This window comes from Nelumbo nucifera, chromosome 1 (genome assembly GCF_055504915.1).
Source record: "Nelumbo nucifera cultivar China Antique chromosome 1, China Antique-T2T, whole genome shotgun sequence".
In the NCBI taxonomy this organism is placed as follows: Eukaryota; Viridiplantae; Streptophyta; class Magnoliopsida; order Proteales; family Nelumbonaceae; genus Nelumbo; species Nelumbo nucifera.
Window position 1 is genome coordinate 130,617,187 of NC_142649.1, and position 22,319 is coordinate 130,639,505.

Genomic DNA, 22,319 nt, shown 5'->3' on the forward strand with positions numbered 1-22,319 from the left:
CAACAGAAGAAAAGTAACTAGAAGCATGAGGGACTTATCCAGTTTTATCTCAAGATATAACCTTTGTGATCTTTCCCTCCACAATGGCCAGTTCACTTGGTCAAATCTGCAAGAAAACCCAACAAGCTGCAGACTAGACAGGTTTCTGGTAACTTCAGATTGGATGGAAAAATTCCCAAATCTCCTCCAAGAAATCAGACCTCGCTGCATCTCAGATCATTGACCTCTAGTCCTGAGAACAGATACGGTCAAGAAAGGTAAACCCCCTTTAGATTGGAGAAAATGTGGACGTTACATAAAGACTTTCACAAAATGTAGAGCTGAAGGCTGGGCTGGGCATAGATTGCTGCAAAAATTGAAATTCCTGAAAAGAAAACTGAAAGCTTGGGGGAAAAAAGAATTTAAATCATTTGCAGAGGAAAAAAGTGCCATCCTTTTGGAGTTGGAAGATCTGGATAACAGGGAACAATCAGGAGTTCTGGACGAAGATAGAAGGAGGAGACATTATTTAAGGAATCTTTGGGAAAAGGTAATCAGAAAAGAAGAAATCTTCTGGAGGCAAAGGTCAAGAGTCAAATGGTTAAAGGAAGGTGATAATAACACAAAATTCTTCCACAGCTATGCGATGGGAAGGCATAGAAAGAACCTTATCTCAAAAATCAAGGTGGACCAGAGGGAAGTGGAAGATGCTGAAGAAATCACAGAAGCATTTCTTAATCACTTAAAAAATCTCTACTCCAAGGGAAGTAGTAGGAAGTTATATTTAAGAGATTGGGAAGGACCAACTCGAAAGGGATTTTGAGGAGCAAGAAATAAGAGAAGCAGTTTTCGAGATGGATGGAGATAGAGCCCCCGGGCCCGATGACTTCCCCATCTTCTTTTTTCAGATATGCTGGGAAATCGTAAGAGTGGATCTTTTGGAGGTCTTTAAGGAAATTCCACTCCACGGAAGTTATAAACAAAGGAAATAACTCTACATTTATCTGCCTAATCCCAAAGAAAAATGGTGTCATGGAAGTGAAAGACTTCAGACCAATAAGTCTAGTAGGGAGTGTGTACAAAATCCTGGCAAAGGTCCTAGCAAAAAGATTTAGAGAGGTCCTAAAAGAGCTGGTCTCTCCAAATCAGTTTGCATTCGTGAAAGGAAGACAAATTGTAGACAGCATCCTAATTGCAAATGAAGTTGTTGAAGATAGAAGAAGGAGTGGAAGGAAGGGCCTTCTTGTGAAGCTAGATTTGGAAAAAGCTTACGAAAAAGTAGATTGGGACTGCCTCCTCCAAATTCTGAAACTGAGGGATTTTGGAACAAAGTGGCTGCAGTGGATGAAAGGCTGTATAAGTTCAACCTGATTCTTGATCTTGATCAATGGAGAGCGCAAAGGTTACTTTAAAGCAAGTAGGGGTCGAGATGCCACAAATATCTCCCACCTCCTATTTGCAGATGATGTCATTCTGTTCCTAGAAGCAGATTTGAAGAACATCAGAAGTATGAAAAGAGTGCTTCAATGCTTTGAATTAGTCTCTGGGTTGACGATTAATTACTCAAAGAGCAGCCTAGCAACTATAAACCAAATTGAAGATTCTCTTCTGGGAAGTTTCAAGGAAACACTGAATTGGCGAGTGGAAAACTTTCCCCTTTCTTATTTGGGATTGCCCCTTGGTGGGAATCCAAAAAGTCCAAACTTTTGGGAGCCAGTGGTGGAAAAATGTGAAAAGAAATTAGCTACTTGGAAACGTTGCTATCTCTCAAAAGGAGGCAGACTTACCCTTGTAAAGGCTTCTCTTGCAAACATGCCTGTCTATTTCCTTTCAGTATTTCAGATCCCAACCAAAATCAGATCACACGAGAAGCTCCAAAGAGACTTCCTATGGGAAGATGGAAATGATAAAAAAAGGCATCTAGTAAATTGGAGTCAGGTTTGCAAGCCAAAAGAGGCTGGAGGGTTGGGAATCGGACACCTAAAAGAGAAGAGCAATGCCCTACTCGGAAAATGACTGTGGAGATTCCCCATTGAATCGAACTCCCTATGGGTAGTTATCATCACTAGAAAGTATGGGTTAAATGCCAATGTTTGGGACTGCAATCTCCGCTCAAACCGGTTAATCTCCTCAGCCCCTTGGAAAGGTATCACCTCCATTCATAACCTCTTCTTTTCTTTCACAAGATTTAGGGTGGGTAATGGAAATAGAATAAAATTCTGGACTGATCTGTGGTGGAGTGATTCCACCTTGGCAGATTCCTATCCTAGGATTTATAGTCTTACCCTAAACAAAGATGCAACCATTTCTCAGTGCCTCCCTTATTCCTCCAATGAAAACAACATTAACTTGTGCCTCAGAAGACCTTTAAGGGAACCGGAGATAAGCGAGTTAGCTGACCTTCTCCTCTCCCTCAAAGAAGTTTACATTTCCCCAAACTCCCAAGATTCCCGAATCTGGAAACCACACCCAGGAGGTGAGTTCTCGTCTAAGACTTTTTTCGAAGCTCAGGTATCAGAAAACCGAGACTGTGGTTTCCCCTTTAAGAAAATATGGTGCAAGCTTGTCCCCTAAAGAGTGAGTTTCTTCGTATGGGAGGCGTGTCTGAATCGAGTTAATACTTGCGAGTTACTTCAGAAGAAGAACCTTGGAAGGCTTTATGTCTCCCCCCATGTTTGTATCCTCTGTCTTTGTGAGGGTGAGACAGCTGATCACCTCTTCATACACTGCCAGGTAACCAGAAACATCTGGAACTACTTCCTTCACCTAGCTGGGCATAGTTGGGTGGCTCCCAATCACCTTCAGGATTGTATTTCTCAATGGCATGGAAGAGGCATGAGCAAGAGAGGGAAGGCTTACTGGTTGATAGTGCTTCAAGCAGTACTCTGGGGAATCTGGGAGGAAAGGAACAATCGTCTGTTTGAAAATAAGGCAAAATCTAAAGGTGAGCTGCTCAATCACATTGTTTATCACTGTAATCAGTGGGCTTCCAGCTCAAAAGAGTTCAAGGAGTCGATATCAACGACCTCAACAGGAATGTGGTCCACTTTCTGCACTCCTCCCCATACACTCCTCACACCCCTAGAGTCCCCTCAACAAGAAGGGCAAGAACTTGGACTCTAAATTTTGATGGCAGTGCCCTGGGTAACCCTGGAGTTGCCGGTATAGGAGGAATCTTAAGAGATGAAAATGGGCTCGTTTGCTGGGTTTACAATGGACCAATTGGATTAGCTGACTCTACAAAGGCCGAAGCATTAGCAGCCCTTACAAGGATTCGCGTAGTCAGCAAACTGGGTATTCAGAACTTATCCATCGAAGGCGACTCAGAAAACACCGTAAAATGGTTAGGACAACAGGAAGCTGGACCGTGGAGACTTAGCCACTTCTTCAGAGGCAAGAGATCTATTGGCTCTTATGAATTCTTCTCTGTACTGGATTCCAAGGGTGCTAAATGCTACTGCAGATGGTTTAGCAAAACTAGGTGCCAATCTGGAGTCCTTGTATTGTGACAAATTTCCTCCTGTATAACTCTCAGGGGTCTGTCCCCTGTTATGTATCTGTACACCTCCTTGTGTACCTCTTTCTCTTTTTTATGAAACCAGTTAATTTTTCTCAAAAAAAAAATGGATTTGGATTGCAAGGGGGCATTGAAGGTGATCTTCTTGATTTCTCTGATTTCTGTTCTCTGCGCACTCAATCTAGGGTTTTCTCTTGATTTCTCTGCCATCGATTGGAGATAAGGGAAAGGGTTGGAAAGGAGTGGTCGCCCTCTTCCCTTGGAGGTTTCTATGCCTCTAGTTGTGTTTTGTGTGGTCGGTTGTTGTGGTTTCTAAGAAGCCCTCCCCTAATCGATGAAGAGAAGAGGGTTGATTCGTGTGGTGCAGTAGGTGTCTTGTGTGGACTGATTTTCTTCTCGTGGGGTTTGTCTTTCAAGTGATGAGGTAAGAGATTTCTATGCATATTTTCTGTTATGAATCAAATAGGAATTATGTTTCAGATCATATGATGGATTTCAGACTGTAGTGTGCTAGAGTTTATGCTGTTTTTTTTGTGTGATTCGAAGGAGTGGTGCTCATATAGTGGTGAGATTTCCGGTAGTCGTAGGTAGGGTTTGTGGTGTAAAGAGTGCAGTCTTCAGCAATAACAAGTGCTGAAACCAGTGTGATCAGTGTGATCAAACAGTGTGCAGTGTGCCAAATTTAGTGATAACAGAATTCAGCAATGGGAGATAACAGTGATAGCAAATCTAAAGTGATGATACCTACTAACTACCGAAATGTTCAAATGACCTCCATTAAACTGAATGGAGAGAATTATGTACCTTGGGCTAAATCTGTAGAAGTTTTTCTGAAGGCAAAGAAGAAGGTGAAACACATAAGGGAGGAGAAACCTTCCACTGATTCTCATGAGTATGAAGACTGGGAACAAGAGGATGCACAGATTATCACATGGTTATGGAATAGTATGGAACCCAAGATTAGTGTAAATTTCATGTTTCTTGACACTGCCAAAGATGTGTGGGACCATGCTAAGAAGTTGTATTCCGGTCAAGACAATACAACCAGAGTATATCAGCTGTATCAGGAATACTTTAATCTGCAACAGGGCAATTAGAGTCTTGAGGAGTACTATGCTAGTATGAGAAATATCCGTAATGAGTTGAATGTTTATCACCCCCTCACTTCTGATGTCAAAATTCAGCAACAACAGAGAGAACAACTTGACGTGACTTGATTTTTGGTGGGGCTGAAATCTGAGTATGAACCAATACGGGCTCAGATACTAGGAGGGTCAGCTCTCCCTTCTTTAGAAGAGGTGTTTGCTTGACTTCGGAGGACTTCTATTGGATCTAATGTCTCAGATAGAGAAGCCTTTGCAGTGGCAAGGGGTTGTGGTGTTAGAGGTGGAGCTTGAGGAGCTCAGTCTAGCCGTGGTGGTAGCAGTGGTCTGGTATATGGCCGGAGTGGTGGTGGTGGACCTACATATAACCGTGGGGGTGGTCGTACTGGAGGTAGAGATTCGGGGGGAGCCCGAGGTAGAGGACGTGGCTCAGGTCCGAGGAGGTGTACTCATTGTGGTATGGATGGACATACCATTAATTATTGCTATGACTTGCATGGTCCACCCTCAACCTGGGCCAATCATGCCATGACTAGTGACACCAGTTCCCTTTGTTCCAGCTGTGACCAAGTCCTTGCCTCCAGTGCCACCACCTATTGAACGCCCACCTATCCGTCAAGTGTATACACATCGCCCACGTGTACCGGCTACTACTCCGGCTCCATCACCGTCGACAGATCCGACAATTGTCTCCACACTAGCCCCGAACCCAGTATCTGATCTTGATCTTCTCATTGCCTTGCGGAAAGGTAAACGCACTTGCACCCTTCATCCTATTTCTAATCATGTTTCACTCACTCACCTTTCTGCTTCCCATCGCCAGTTTATTTCTTTGTTATCCTCAGTTGTTGTTCTTAAGGATGTCCAGGAAGCCCTTGCCTCTCCAAGGTGGTGCCGTGCAATGGAAGAAGAGCTCTCAGCTCTACTTCATAATCATACTTGGGACCTCATCGCTCTTCCTCCTGGGAAGAAGGCTGTCGGTTGTAATTGGGTTTATACTGGTAAGTATTTGCCTGATGGTAGTGTTGAGCGGATGAAAGCTCGATTGGTTGCAAAAGGGTACTCCCAAACCTATGGTATTGACTACATAGAGACCTTCTCCCCAGTTGCTAAGATAGGGTCGGTTCGTGTTGTAATCTCTCTTGCAGCTATGTATGATTGGCCTATATCAGCTTGATATCAAGAAGGCTTTTTTGCATGGTGATTTGCTCGTGGAGGTCTACATGGAGCAACCACCAGGGTTTGTTGCTCAGGGGGAGGATGGTAAGGTATGCAGACTCAAGAAGGCTATATATGGGCTTAAACAGTCTCCTCGAGCATGGTTTGGTAGGTTCAGTGAGGTGGTAAAGAAGTTTGGTATGAAACAGTGCCAAGTTGATCATTCCGTCTTCAGTCATGACTCTCCGGCAGGAAAAATACTATTGGTGGTGTATGTAGATGATATTGTTATTATCGGAAATGATAAAATGGGCATTGACAGGTTGAAGACTTTTCTACAGGAACATTTTCAAACAAAGGACCTTGGTAAATTGAAATATTTCTTGGGGATAAGTAGCAAGGTCTAAGCACGGTATTAATTTGTGTCAGAGGAAATATGTGCTTGATTTGCTGGAGGAAACAAGTTTGTTAGGCACTAAACCAGCTGAAACACCTATGGAAACAAATACTAAGCTGAGCAGTGATATGGGTGAAGTGTTTGAAGACCCTGGCAGATACCGACGACTTGTAGGTAAACTAAACTACCTAACCATTACTCGGCCAGACATTTCATTTGCGGTTAGTGTGGTAAGTCAGTTCATGCAGAAACCTTTGGTTCCTCGTTGCAATGCGGTCTAAGAATTGTGAGGTATTTGAAAGGGGCCCTTGGTCGTGGTTTGATATACAAAAGTGGTGGAACACTTGAAATAGAAGGGTATACTAATGCTGACTGGGCTGATTCTATGTCTGATAGGCGGTCTACCATAGGTTATTGCACTTTTCTGGGGGGTAATCTGGTGACATAGAAAAGTAAGAAGCAGATAGTCGTGGCAAGAAGCAGTGCAGAGGTAGAATATAGAGCTATGGCACATACTGCTTGTGAATTAGTGTTGCTAAGGAACCTTCTACAGGAGATAGGATACAACATTAATACTCCAATGAAGCTCTATTGTGACAATCATATCTCTTCTAATCCGGTGTTTCATGAAAGAACCAAGCACATAGAGGTTGATTGTCACTTTGTGAGAGAGAAGGTGCTGAATGGAGTGATAGACACTGCATACGTTAATACAGGGAACCAGTGGGCAGACTTATTTACAAAAGGGTTGAGTCAGGGAAGAGTGGACTACATATGTAACAAGCTGGGATTATATGATATATACTCACCAGCTTGAGGGGGAGTGTTAGTGAAGGGGTATTTCTGTCTTTATACTTATGTTGAGGTTGCTGATCTGTAATATTATATTAGAACTAGTGCGAACTAGTGTCCCTCACTTAAATAAGGGCACATGTGTCTTTTCCATTCTATTAATAATATAAAAACATGTTTGGCCGAATGGGAGACACTTTTTTACCCTAATCCGAACCAGACTTCTCTTCTCTCTTTTTCTCCTCCTTTCTCTCTCTCTTTCTTCCCTCTTTCTTCCTCTTTCTTCTTGATTGTTATCAGACTAACAGAATTCAAAGGCAGGCCGAATTATAACAACATGGATGGACAGAAATAGGTGTATTTCTGAACAAGAGGGATCCAGTTTTGAAACTATAGTGGGCGAGTAGAAAGGGATATGGTCAGATGGGTGTGCCTTCAAAAAGAATTTTCAGATATTAAATGACAAGATTTCAGCAATAGGTGGAGTCAAATCATTTGGATGTATGTAAAGGCTCGGTTCTCCCTATGGGGTGTAGTACTTTTACCTCTTTTTTTTGAGTTTCACCCTCTATTCTAATACAAAATTACTTTTACCTCTCTCTCAAAAAAAAAAAAAAAGAAAAGCAAAGAGAAAGAAAGAAAGAAAGAGCTTATAAGCATCCACGGGGTATCACCAAATGATTATTTGAGGGGGAAGTCTTTGGCATCCAATTTTTTTTTTTTTTTTTTTTATAAATATCTTTGGCATCCATTGCTAACCTCTCATTCCTTTAGGTTTCAATTGTCAAACTCAACAATAGAATGATGGTGACAATCTAAGACAAAAAATTCCTCTCCTTTAAACACCTTGACGTGGAGATCTGTCCCTTGATGTCCATTTTTAGCAAATTGGATGTTTCCTTCAGTATTCTTCTCCAAAGTAAAAACCACAATGTATCTATCATTTCCAAAAAACTACATTATGATGTTTTTCTCATTGAAAAAATAAAATCTAAAAGAAAACATTCCTCTCCTTCATAGTTTTCAAGGCGCCAAGGTGAGGCTGGGCGTTAGGGGGGCGCCTTGTCGCCTAGTCGCCTAGGCGATGGATTTTTTTATATAGAAAACATAGATCCTAGGGTAGTTCCCTAGGTACCATAGCCATATTTCCTTAATAATTATTCATAATTTTTATAAGAAAAGTATAGAGTTCATGTTAAAGTATAGAAAATGTGTTGATTAGAGACAAAATTTTAAGTTCTTCCTTACTTATTGGTTCACGTTTTAAAGTCTTTGAGGGTTCAATACAGCATTTAGCAATGTTTGTATTGATTAAATCCTAACAAATAAGAAAATAATAAAAACAAATTAGTATATAAACACACAAAATGAATATTTTAGTTTAATAGTGCCTATTTTATAATTATAATGTCAAAAAATAAAGAATAAAAAAGTATTTTACAATACATAGTACAAAACTGCTTGGCGATTAGGCAAGGCGAGCCTCAAAGGGCGCCTTGTCGCCTAGGCGTCACCTTGACAACTATGCTTTCCTTCAAACACATGAAGTGATCTGTCCCTTGATGTCCAGATCTAACAAACAGGACATTTCATTCAGTCTTTTTCTCTAAAGTAAAAAAACCACAATGTATCCATGGTTTCCCAAAGAGCTGCATTATGATTTTGTTCTCATTAAAAAACTGCATTGGAGTCAACCTCGATGATTTTTTTAATCATTTCAACCTCAATAAATCCTCTGAAGGTGTTGCCGGTGGCCTCAAAAGATGCTGAAAACCAATCATACTATGTGATCCAAATATTATAACTCACCATCTCATGTAACAAATGGGGATATAAATAGCTCCCTGCATGGAGTACAGGATCCTACGAGATGTTCATCTCATCAAATTGCATCATTTCCCCTTTAAGGATGTGTAGTTTCAGACTAAGAAGAGAATATGAACACAGAAAACCTTCCAATGAACTCAGAAATAAAACCCATTTAATTACCAACCCCTAACTGGGATTAAATCTGTAGATCTGCTGAAAGGGCATCGGTAAACTAGGATTTCTCTTTCTCCGATCCCCGAATCCCTGACTTTAACAACTCTTGGTCTACCCTTCATGGGTCTCATATACTAATCTTATTACAACAAATCTTTACTCTTGTCCTGTTGCCATTATTTCTATTATAGAAATCTCAGCATGTTTTTATTTCAAAAAAAAAAAAAAACTATAAACAAGCTACAGTTGTCAATTAACCGACCTGGTTTGGATTGAAGAAATAACTCAACTTTGATTGTAAAAGTAGTTTTCAGTGGGAGAAGGAGAATAGAGTAGAGAGGTGGACAGAATTCAGGCCAGAGAATCAAATGCAGGATGAAAGGTGTGCTCTGTGCAACAAAAGCACGGAAACCTCTAATCACCTTCTGATCCACTGTGGACTTACCCACTGGATTTGGGGAAAATTCTGGACTTGTTTGGGGTGAAGGTGTGCTTTCCAGCTGATGTGAAGAGTTTCCTGTTTGCTTGGTGGCAAAAGGTCTAAGTAAGGCTGGAAGAGTTGCTTGGAACACTATTCCTGCAGCTGTGTTCTGGGCAGTTTGGCATGAAAGGAACCAGAGAATCTTTGAAGGGCATCAAAATTCAAAAGAGGATGTTCTTAAAAATATTATGGGCATGTTGTGTTCATGTTTGGATAATCACTCGCTATTTGAACCTAGACATACAAGTTCTTTTTTCAACAAAGAGCTTATTTTTGGATAGTTTTTTTTTTTTTGTCTGTAAATGCTTGCTGGCTCAGTTTTTGCTTTTTGGGTTTCTGGGCTTTCCTTTAGTACAGTTTCTCATTGTACAGGGACTTGGGCTGATTGTATATCTTCATACATTTTGCAGATTAATACATTACATTACCTTTTAAAAAAGTAGAGTAGGAGAGGTGGAGAGAAGGAAGAGGAGAAGTTGGAATGAAAAGAACAGATTGTGGGGCTCAATTGAGACCTCATGTCTTTTTATACTTTAGTAATAAATGGTAAAGTTACAGGTCTGTCCCTACTCCCTAGTAATGTGGCAGCAGTTATAACACTTATGACAATTAAAAAGAGGCCCAGCCCATAATAACAGGTGCATAACTAAAGAATAAACAGAACAAAGAAATAAAAACAGCCCACCAGCACCCACTTACAAACATAAATATGCTAAAACAGAAAATTGTTCTCTTTCCTGTTGTTAATGCTAATTAAACTGACATGTTTATGATACTCTGAAGCAACTGTTCTTAATGGTATAAAGTGATTAATTACATATTTACATATAAGTCGGAATGCTATGCACCTGTAAAACTTGTGTAACTTTTAAAATATTCAATATTTCAGCGCCGCTGGATCGTGGTGAGCAATCCTAGTTTATGTGCTCTTATCTCAAAATGGCTTGGAACCGAAGCTTGGATCCGTGATGTTGACCTCTTAATGGGTTTACGAGAATATGCAACTGATGTTAATCTACATCAAGAATGGAAGATGGTATCTCTTTTATCTTCATGTCTATGCAGTTGTATTGGATCTAAAAATGTATTTGTTTGCCTCTTGTGCATGGAGTAAATTGGTCTTGTTGCAATAAATGCCTTGCCTAGGTCAGAAGGGTAAACAAAATGAGGCTTGCTGAGTACATTGAAGCAATGAGTGGTGTGAAGGTATGATGAAAGTCAACTTTAGGGATTTGAATGTTTTGGTTCATTATATTCCAACCTTTTGGGTTCAATATAATCCTTTGGATAGATTTACTTTATTGTTTTAATAAGTTGTAAGTGACAAGGTTATTGGAAGATTATTTCATCCCCATGAGTGTCCTGTTCTCAATTGCAGATTAGTGTAGATGCAATGTTTGATGTGCAAATCAAGAGAATACACGAGTACAAAAGGCAACTTCTTAACATACTTGGTATTATCCATCGGTATGACTGTATAAAGGTAGGTGGCATTTATTTCTTTTTGTCAAAGAATTTATAACGTTGTCTTAAAAATGTGAAGATGAAACAATCAAGGATTTTTTTCTACTTTGTGGTTATATTTTAAATTTCCACTCACATGGAAGTAATGCTTCTAATTGACATGGTAGACAGTTTGCCATGATTTTAGTGGATTCAGTATTTATCTCAACGTATCTGTCAATGTTGCATTTGGAGGCTATATAGAACATATATTAACTTCTGCTTTGCTTTATGTCCAATAATTTATTGCAGAACATGGAGAAGAGTGATAGGAGGAATGTTGTACCTCGTGTATGCATTGTTGGAGGAAAAGCTGCACCTGGTTATGACATTGCAAAAAAGATAATTAAACTCTGTCATGCTGTCGCAGAAAAGATCAATAATGATCCTGATATTGGAGATCTTCTAAAATTGGTATAGAAAGAAACTTAATGGATCTCATGGTTGATTCATATGTTTGTGCATGCAGATGCATTATATGAAGTTCTGCTTATTGTACCTTTACCATTTATAATATCTTTCCATAAGCATTTTAAAAGGTGCACCAGCACAGGGGAGGATCATTCTGTTAGGTGTGTGTTATCTGAATCCAGGTGCACTTTGCCTAGCTTGTTTCCATGTTTTAATGAACTAAACTTAAATCTGATGTTGAATAGGTAATTTACTAAATTGTAGGTTGTACATATGATGTTTAGAGTTAGAACTATTTAGCCAATGTTGGACTTGAACATACAAGATTTACAAGCACTATGTTATAACACAATGCTCTAATCAATTGAATTATTTGATTTTTGAAATATTTTACTAAAGTGGTTCTTTTGATTTTTTTTTTTTTTTTTTTTTTTTGTGAAAGAGACACCTCACTTTGTATAGGTGTGCACTTAGGAACCTCTTGCACTTCAGTTGGATTTTTTTACAACATTTTTATATGTAAAATCATGTGCTCTTGACAAAGTTCTGGTGGTTGGGAGAAACCAGTGTTTTGAACATTGAAAACTGAATTGGATGCCAAACTGCTGGGATTGGAAGTTTGTGGTTCAACTGGTCTGGTTTGCACCACTCAAAATTGTGAATAAAGAATGTAAAGTGGAAAAAAATTAATATCTAGGGAAAAGGGAAATTTGGAAATAAACATAAATTTCATCAATGTTTTGAAAAGAAAACTGACAGTCAAGATGCCACAGGCCACAGCTGGCGATTCACTGTTCAATAATTCAGAAGTCCAGTTAGACAGTTTAAAGATGTTACACGATCTTGATGTCATGTTCTGTATTTTCAAACAATTGATAATTTGATACAGAGATGCTAGCCTTTTCCCCCCCTTCAAGTTCTTAGTGTTCCAAAAGTCAAAATCAGAGGTCCATAGAGGCTCTTGCTCAATAAGCTTTTTTCCTTATCTAGTCTCTAATAGGGATCATAGTGGATTTTACTGCATTTTTCAGATCTCTATAGGTTTATGAATAAAGGAAATTCTTCATTTTTTTTTTGGGAGGGGGGAGGGTGGGCTTATGATTAACAGGAAAGGTGAATGAGTAAAAACCATGAGATCCAGTTTAAACCTACCTTTTCATTGTTGGTTTTATCCCTCTTACCCTCCCCCTTCCCTCTGTTCACTGTAGGTCCAGGTTTCAATCTAGATCTAACAACAGATCCAGGGTTCTATTTGATTCGCTTACTTCCCCCTTCAAGTCTAGTTCCTACACTTCACCACCATTTGATCAATTAACAGAAAATTTAGTCGAGATGAAAGAAGAAATAGTCCACTTCCTCCATCCACAAGGTAGTAACACTAACTGACAAATTGAATCGATGTTACCATGAAAATTTTAAGAAATTCTCATGCAAGAAAGCACATTCAGGGAATCATATAGATTGTTCCCCTTAATTACATTTATACAAGAAAGCACAGAACACCTTTTGATTCTGACTTAGAGTAATGAAGGTATAAAAGAAAAAAAAATGAATAGTAGAGTTCTTGAAAAGAAATTTTCATTGCATTTCTTTACACACTTCAAGTGTACAAGAGTGAGAAACAAAAAGATACAATCGAGACAGCTTTATAACAACACATTTCTCTCTTCCCTTTCTTTTTGATACAAATTAAATTTCTTTCTCCTTTCTTCACGATAAGTTGTAGTCAATCAGACAAAATTCTGACAAGACTGTAGAAGGTTTTTATCACTCTGTTCTTCATCTTCTTTTGAAGGGAACCATAATCATCCTTTGGAAATAAGACTGTAGAAGGTTTAATCTCTAACCTGTCTTGATGGAGGGACCATAATCAACCATGTAAAAACACGTGGTTGTAGATAGTTTTTTTCCCTCTATTTCCTTTGTTTGAAGTAAAAAAAAAAAAAGAGAGAAGAAGGATGCATATTATGAAAGCAGAAGACACATATAGGAGGTATTTACAGATAGGACTTCTCTTCATGTACCTATATTAGTGAGATTTTCTTTTCTCTTCCCTATCTTTCCCTTCCTTTCTTATAAGACCTCTTTTCTTCTCTCTTTACTTGGGTCTTTCTTAAGAATTTCCAAGAGTGGTATGCTCTGAGATGGAATTTTCTCTGAAGAGACTTCCAATTTATCTCTAAGGATCTTAAATAGGGAATTGGGTAGTTATGCAACTACCCCTCCCCCTAGGTGAATGACACCTGGCCTTCCCACTTAAAGAGAGGGAACTCCTGTACAAGACACATTATTTAGTTTTGATGATTTAGCTAGCACACCATCCAACCTACTTATTTGGGTTATAACCTATTTTAAGTTTATTAAAAAAATCCTGCAACAATCATTTAACTCTCTGATTGGGTTTTAAATAAAAATATTTGAAATTCAATAGAAAATAAATAATTTCTACATTTTTTTCTTGAAGTAGATTGATTGTATGTAAAATGGAGATTCAATTTTTCAATTGGGTTTGGTTGAGTACCCATTTGTGGTTTTCTGTAATGTATTTGACTATTTAGGTCCAGCTGATGCTCAGAATGTTTTAATCAGTATTGTTAGCACTCCATCAAATTGATTCTTTGTGGATGACTGAGCTTGACTTCTTTAAGCTACTATGATAATAAAGTTTTACAACATTATGGTTTTTATTTGAAACACAGTCCTTCCAAATTAATTGAATGCCATGCCTTTTGTCCAGCACTATTGTATATGTGAAGTATAGTTTTTCTGATCTACACAATGAAGAGCATGATAATCAGTTTTTTTTTCTGCACCTATTTTTTCATTTAATTCATCTGACAATGAATTAATTTTATCTTTCAGGTCTTTATTCCTGATTACAACGTATCTGTTGCTGAGTTGGTGATACCAGGAAGCGACTTGTCACAACATATAAGGTTTGAGAAAAGTACAATGTGCAAATTGCTAGTAGTCCATACCAACCTTAATTTTGGTTTGAACGCTTCCTTTTCTCTATTTGGCTTACTCTAAACTTGGAAAAAACTGATATTCAGCTGGTATTTTCCATTGGAATGTATTTCATCGAAGTTTGCTGGATATAGTTGCTATTGAGTCTCATTGATTGGACTAGTTTACATTTTGCAGTCTTCTATTCGCTTGTCCTTGATACAGGCCTTCAAAATACAAAAAAGCATGTAACATTGAAGTTTCAATATTAAGCTGAAATCACTTGAGGCTTAAATATTCATATTCCTCTTTGATTTCATTTTCAGTTGGTTCATCGCACAGATTATGGAATCCTCTCACTGTTAAACTGATAATGCGCTAGCCCATTTTGTTGCTAAAATTGGTGTAGAAAAACTTATTTTTTACATGGGTGTGGTTATACCCATATTATTTACACTTTAGTTGTTAAATAGCAATATGAGGGTGGGCCTTGGTGCAAATGTTGGATTGCTCAATTTGGACCTAGGTGACCAGGGTTCAAATCTTGGAAACAGCCTCTCTGTATGTGCCAGGGGTAAGGCTGCTTACATCTGTCTCTCCCGAGACCCTGCATTGGTGGGAGCCTTGTGCACTGAGTGGCCCTTTTTTTGTTAGTAAAACATTATGCATGGAGGTGAAAGTTTGATGATTGACGGCTTAGGTTTATGCATAAATTCTACAAATCAAATTGCAAGACTAGTTATTTAGGATTGAATCACTAACTAATAAATAATTTTATATGAAATACTGTAAACTTTCTACTTATTTTACCCTTCTGACAACACTTAGAACAGACCTTGCAAGAAATAGCAGGTTGATTTCACACTAAGTTGCTAATTTTGGAAGTCTAAAACTTGTTTTAATTAGATTAAAAGAACTATACTCAAGTAGTGGAGAGGGTCTAGTTCACTCCATTACCTAAGATAGCTAGGCACAACATTGGGTTTGTTTTTTTTTTGAGGGGGGGGGGGGGGTGGGGGTGGGGGTTGGAGGGTGGGTGTTGGTGGCCAAGTCATATAGAAATAACTCACATGGGGCCTACTTTCCAGTCTGTGGAGTAAGAAATGGTGCATGATTATTGTGAAAATAGGTGCTATTGATCTTTTTGAGAAACACAGTGCCTAGTTTCTACCTGAAACATTTCAACAACGTTCTATTTTATGTCTTACCACATAAGAAACACTACTGGCAACCAAAATGGGTTCTAACACAAAAAATGAAGTTATTGAAACATTAAATCAGACATCAGACAAATGAATGGAAAAGAACCTAAAAACATTTAAGAGAGATAAAGAGAGGAGAAAATAGGCTGATATGCCTGTTTGTACGACTAGGGAAAAGGAAAGAAATATCTATTTTTATTGGAAATTACTTTTCACATTAGTGTTTGTATATGTATGAACATACATTTAAATGACAAACTCACTAAATTCCTTCCTGCCTTTTTTTGGTTCATGGAGCTACACAATTAAGTATCACAAGATACTTATGCACCCCCTGTTTTGCAAAGAAATCATCCACCCCGTTAGCTGACCACCTTTCCCATTGGACTGAAAATGTCATATCTCTAACCAGCCACTTAAATCTTTTCGTATATTCTTTGTATTTCCAAATTACAATTTCAGGTTCCTTCAACCACCTTACTACCAGATTAGAGTCACCTTCAATTAACAATCTATCATAATTTAAATCTCTAGCAATCTTTACTCCTTGCAGGACAGCTTGGAACTCTGCAAAAAACCGAGTCCCCTACTCCAACTGGACCTGAGAACGCAGCAACATGACCTTTACAGCTTCTAAGAACTCCCCCTATACCAGCCAGGCCTGGGTTCCCTGTGCTGCTACCATCGAAGATCAGTTTGATGAATCATTCATCCGGTGGTTTCCAGCCCACTACAGGTTTAACCCTTGTAGCAGAACTTCTAGCTACAGCTTCCAAATTTCTCCACATATCAAAGGCATTAAAGCTCTATACAAGATGCAACCCAGAACTGCTTCCTTATTTCTTTCGTTATCATTGAACACTCTGCCATTCCTTTCCTCCCACACTGTCCAAATCAATGCAGCCCTGATACATCTCCACAGCATCTCCACAGAATTTTCCCCCTTCTGTTAGGCCAACTGAAGGTCATTGGTTCAAAGAGACTTCTAATTTGAGTAGGCAAGCTCCACCTGTGACCAAGAAGTTCAAAAATCTGTTCCCAGAGACTAGGAACAAAAGGGCAGCTTAACCCGGTCAACTCAGATAGGGAAACAAAGTGAGAGATAGGTTCATTTTTAAACAAAGAAAGAGAATACAAAGAGGGGAACAGATTTTTAAGGGTTGAATTACCAATCCAAAGGTCCTCCCAAAAAAGAACCTTATCTCCAGAGAAAAAATCATTCCTGATTTGGCTTAGGAACTGAGGAAGCATTCCACAAATAGATTTCCGAGGAGAAGCCAAAGTAGCCTTCGACGATACCCCAACATCCCAACCATTGCCTGTAGAACCATGGATACTATCAATCACCTCTTGCCACAATCTTCCCCTCTCCTGTGTCCACCTCCAAAGCCATTTACCTAGTAGAGAGGAATTTTTCTTTTTTAATTTTCCTGTGCCTAAACCCCCTTGATCTTTAACTTTTACACACTACATCCCATTTGATCAAATGATCCTTTCTACCTTCCTCTGGCTCCCACAAAAAATCTTTTATCAACTTTTCTAGCTTCATCACTTCTCTCCATGGCATTCTAAACACCGATAAATAATAGACTGGAAAATTTGCTAATTTGGATTTTATCAATGTAATTCTACCTCCCATCGAAATATAATTTCACTTCCAGGCAGCCGATCTTTTAGAGTACCTTTCCACAATTGGGTTCCAAAACCTGCTTTCTTTCGGATTGTCTCCTAGTGGCATCCCAAGGTATTTCAAGGGCCAAACAGTTATCGGTCAAGCTAAAGACTCTGTTACTTCCTCTAGCTCCTCCTTCTCCAAATTTATTCTTGCCACACCACTCTTCTCAAAATTTATTTTCAACTTAGAAATATGTTTAAACAACATGATCAACTCCTTCAACTGCCTTGCTTTTAATGGATCCCCACCCTCACAGAAGATAATTGTATCGTCTGCAAACTGTAAATGTGTCACCACTGTATTAAGCCTGCCTACTCTCTAACCTTAGAGAGGTCCTTCAAATCTATTCTTAGGAGGAGTCTACTAAACACATCCACTATTAGGGTAAAAAGGAAGGGGGACAAGGGATTCCCTTGTCTTAATCCCCTAGTAGCCAGGAAGAAATCCCTCACCACGCCATTTACCAATACTGAGTAATGGCAAGTTTTCAAACAACCTTCAACCCATCCACACAATCTTTCCCCAAAACCATAGCATTTCAATACTTCCAACAGGAAAATCCAATCCATCACGTCATTGGCCTTCTCCAAGTCTAATTTATACATGAAACCTTTTCTCCTCCCCCTCTTATACTCCTCCACAGATTCATTGGCTATTAGAATTTGATCAGTAATTTTTCTACCTTGAACAAAAGCTCCTTGAGATTGTGTAACCAAACTAGGGAGGGCCTCTTCAACCTTAACGGCAGGACTTTAGCCAGAATTTTATACATGCTTGTCACCAAGTTGATAGTTATAAAACCTCTAGGACTAATGGCATCATCCTTCTTAGGTATCAAGGCCAAGAAAGTGGAATTGATCCCAGGGCTAAGGAAATGTTCCTCAGCAAATTCCTCAAAAACTGCTAGCAAATCAAATTTAATTATCTCCCAATAGTCTTGGTAAAAAGCCATTGTAAAGCCATCCAGTCCTGGAGCTTTAGATCTATCCATTGAGAAAACTTCTTTTCTAATATCTTCCAACTCAAAATCCTTTTCCAACACCCTTGCCACTTCTGTGTCCAACCTTGGCCAATTAATCTTTCCACCATCACTCCTACATCAGTCACATTCTTATATACTCTCTTAAAATGCTCAACAAAACAATTTGCAATTTCCTCTTGGCTCCTCTAGATTTCACCATTTATTTCCAATTTATCCACAAAATTTTTCCTTCTTTTTCCATTGGCTATTGCATGAAACAACTTAGTATTGCCATCACCCTCCTCAATCCACTTATGTCTTGACTTCTGCCTCCAACAGATCTCCTCTCTAAGTAAAATCTCCTCTAACTCCTTTTTTAAGGTCCATCTTAAGATTCTTTCCTCCTCAATCAACTTTTGACTTTCCTTTTGATCCAACTATTCAATTCTAGAGGTCACATTCAATTTTCTTTCCTCAACTCTTCCAAAAACATCTCTATTCCACTCCTTCATCTTGCCTTTTAAATGTTGCATCTATCTGTGAAACCTTACTCCCTTCCAATCAAAAGCCCCCACCTCTTCATTCCACCAATCTTCCACTCTCCTAGTAAATTCAGGATGGGTGAGCCACATATTTTCAAATCTAAAAGGAGTAGGACTTGTCAAAAAATCTTTTGTGCCTATTCTAATTGGATAGTGATCTGAGGTAACCCTAGGCAAAGCCCTCACCACCAGCCCTCCCCAGTACTCCTCCCAAGCCACATTGAACACAAATCTGTCCAGGTTTGAACAAATGGGGGAGGCTTGAAAATTGGACCAAGTGGAGCGGGTCTGCTGAATTGGTATTTCTTTTAGTTCACTATCCTCAATAAACTCATTGAAACTTCTCATGCTTGTGTAAATCACCTGATTGGGGTTGTTTGTCTCATTTGTAAATCTTATCACATTAAAATCACCTCCTAGGCACCAAGGCCCCTCCCAAAGACGTCTGATATCATAAAGCTCCTCCCACAATTGGCCTCTTTCGCATACCTAACTGGCCCATATATATTTGATTGCACCCAGGTGAAACCATCCCTCACATTTTTGAATTTTATAGACATTGAAAATTGGCCAATTACCTTCTCTAGAGATTCCAGATCTTCATTTCTCCACATTGTTAGTAAGCCACCAGAAGCTCCCCAAGACGGCATTGCCACCCAACTTATCCCTCTAGAACTCCACACACTTATAACCCACCTCCTATCCATATCTGCTACTTTTGTTTCCTACAACATCATTGTATCTGGCTTTTTCTTTTGAAGCAAGTCTTTAATAACCCTTCTCTTCCTAGCGCTCCCCAACCCTCTTGCATTCCAACTTATTATTTTCATTTACCACTATTTTAAAACCCCCAAAAACTTTTCCTTCCTCTAATTCTGCCCTTTCCTTCTTTCCCCTCTTGCACTAAATCAATGTTGCCTTCTACGTCAAACCTCAAATCTCTCCACCTCCGACATCTTTTTCTTCCTATTATTTCCTTTCTTCCCTTTCTTTTTGGTATAGACACTAACATTCCTAACCTCCTTTAGTGGCACTCCCATCTGCTCTGCCACTCCACTACCCCTCTCTCTCTTGCCTTCTACCTTCCTCCTCTCATGCTCGCTACCATCCTGTTCACCCACCTCCCCAAGATCATTAATTGAATCTTCAACATAGCCTTCTAGGATCTTAAGTTCATTTAGAAAACCACACACCAACTTCCAAATTCTCTCCCTTTGCTCCATGCTATTCACCCCCCTCACACTATCCTTCTCTTTGTCTTTCCCTTCTCTCAACTTCCCACTTGGCTCAACAACAGGCAATGGTTGGCAATCTGTGGTATCTGCAAACACAGGGAGAGCATCAGTATCCTTAACCAAATTGATGAATTTACCTGGGGAGATAGGTTTCTCAACAGAGAAGGGGACAAGACCCTTTGGACTGGAACGCAATCCCTGTAGATCATTTTCGGCTGGAGAGCACTGCAAATGGACTTCACTGGTAATACCAGATGGACGGTGATCAAGGATGTCTACTACAGTACCCTCGTTTTACTCGGGAGAAAAACTGTTTACTCCCCCTAGATATCTCACACTAGTTGATTCTCTGAGTTTGGTCTTGGACCTACTAGCCTCAGGTTTTGTTCCCTACTGATGGAACTCTCTTCTCCCCTTTGAACTACCAGTTCAGCTTCAGAGTTTAAAGGAACAGGCATGGGAAACATTGCGACAGCATCTTCTTCCTCCAAAAACAGTAGTTTTGGTGTTAAAGCTCTTCTTGTTGTAAGGAGCTCTTCCCCAGAGAGACACTACCAATACTTGAAGTTTTAATTCGAAATCACTTTCCAACTGGTTTTCCACCTTATCCGGCATCAATCTTTTGCTCCTAGAGTTCTGGCGCTCTAGTGACATATGATCAGCCATGGACATCTGGCACTGTACACTACTCAGACTCCTTTCCGCCCATGAAACTTGGAACAGGTAGGAACTCTAGATGGGGATGATGATGGACCTAATTTTCCATCTATTGTCGCCCCTCTTAAGACCCTCACGTGACTTTTAAAGAAGTCACATGACACATGTTTTTGTTCTAAGAAGTCCAGCCCATTTCGTTGGCCCACCCCATTCTTATCTACCATTACTTCTTTTGCCTTGGAAAAACCAAGGCCCACTCCTTCACTGGTCACTTGGGCCCTATTCTTTTTCTCACCAGGCCTACTTTGCCCCTTTAGCCCAACACGACTTATACTCCCCTAGATTGGCCATTTAATCGCGCCCCTTCCTCACTAGTGCCCACATGTTCTTTCTGAAGGGATGAGAGATCCATCATATGGATGGCCGAACCCTGCAGGAAGGTTGGGCGAAATTTCAAATTTTTCTCTCTCACGTGGGAATCACATTCCCTATTTTAGAAAACTGCATTTTCAATGATCAATCTTGAACCTAAAGTAGACAAGATCTGAAACCAAAAGGGAGTGGAGGGTTATACCTAATACGAAGTAACAATAACCTCCAATGAAGGTGTTCACGCACAAGGATAGATCCAAAGACTGCTAACACCGAAGATGACACGGTGCAGGATGAAGCAGAATCAGCAGGATGGCTCTTCAGCAAGAACCTGATTATTCAGCAAGAATCTGATGGAGGGCTAGTGAGCACGACTTCAAATTACCTTTTCTGCAAAAAGGTAATATCAACAACTCTTCTTGATCGCTCCCACAGGTGGAGATCGAACTGGTATGGCGGCAGGAATAGGAGAGAGCAAGAGCAGTAGACAGAAACAGTCAAACTGTATGCTGTCCTCTCTCTTAAATCAGTAGACTGATGGATGATCTGGAGGTCCGCCCTACTCCTCTATTTATAGCCTTAAAGAGAGGTTCTCCTAATCCCATTAGGAGTCTCCTAATCCAAATCTTGTATTTGGATCTAGACTCTCTTTAAGAGATAAGGATAATCCCTTATCTTATCTGCAGATAAAGATCAGCCCCCCTAATCTAATTAGGAGTTTCCTGATCCAAATCTCTATTTGGATCTGGACTCTCTAAGTGGATAGGGACAATCCCTTATCCTATCTTCTGATCTAAATCCCAGAAGCGACCCTCTTTAATTAATCTCATTAAGCTAGTTCGAATTGGGCTTTAGGCCCATTAAGTCTATGTGCTCACTTATCCTCCAAACTACTACCCAGTTGGTCATCCTTGTATGGCGTGGGACCCAAGCATTGATCTACACATCAGCCACATGGGTTCAGCCTAGCCTCTGTTACAAGGCCTGGCCGAATTCACTGTAGGAGACGGTGAACCCCTGAGTCCATCACCATGGGCTCTTAATGGGCCCAACATTTACACTAAATGGTCCTTGGGTCAAGCCACCTTATAAAAACCCAAGGACTGTGGGCAAATGCAAGATTAGCCCATCAGGTATTACCCTCAATGGTCTTACACTTAACCTCTCAGCCCATAATGATCAAACACTGCCTGACAATAGAGGACCTCTCCCTCGGCTGCAAGGCACAGTGCTGCACTCTCTACTCACATGGATCCCGGGAATTAAAACCTTTTGCAAACATTTTGAAACCATAATATATATATGTATATCTCTATATAAATATATTTTGCAAAACAAATTTCAACGGTTGAAATCAACTGCTGGCAGTTTAGGTTTCCATCAGAGAGAGTGCATCCCTGATCAT

The 22,319-nt window shown here is 39.6% G+C and overlaps 1 protein-coding gene across 3 annotated transcripts in view; it reads left to right on the forward strand.

The window, feature by feature from the left end:
* Nucleotides 1-22,319, forward strand: part of LOC104589098 (uncharacterized) — a 116,542-nt gene that overhangs the window by 67,475 nt on the left and 26,748 nt on the right. For all 3 annotated transcript variants that reach the window (XM_088894229.1, XM_088894230.1, XM_088894231.1), the window contains 5 exons: nt 10,300-10,446; nt 10,557-10,616; nt 10,789-10,893; nt 11,166-11,327; nt 14,187-14,260. In XM_088894229.1, coding sequence (XP_088750355.1) covers nt 10,300-10,446; nt 10,557-10,616; nt 10,789-10,893; nt 11,166-11,327; nt 14,187-14,260 — 548 coding nt within the window. The remainder of the gene's footprint in view (nt 1-10,299; nt 10,447-10,556; nt 10,617-10,788; nt 10,894-11,165; nt 11,328-14,186; nt 14,261-22,319) is intronic.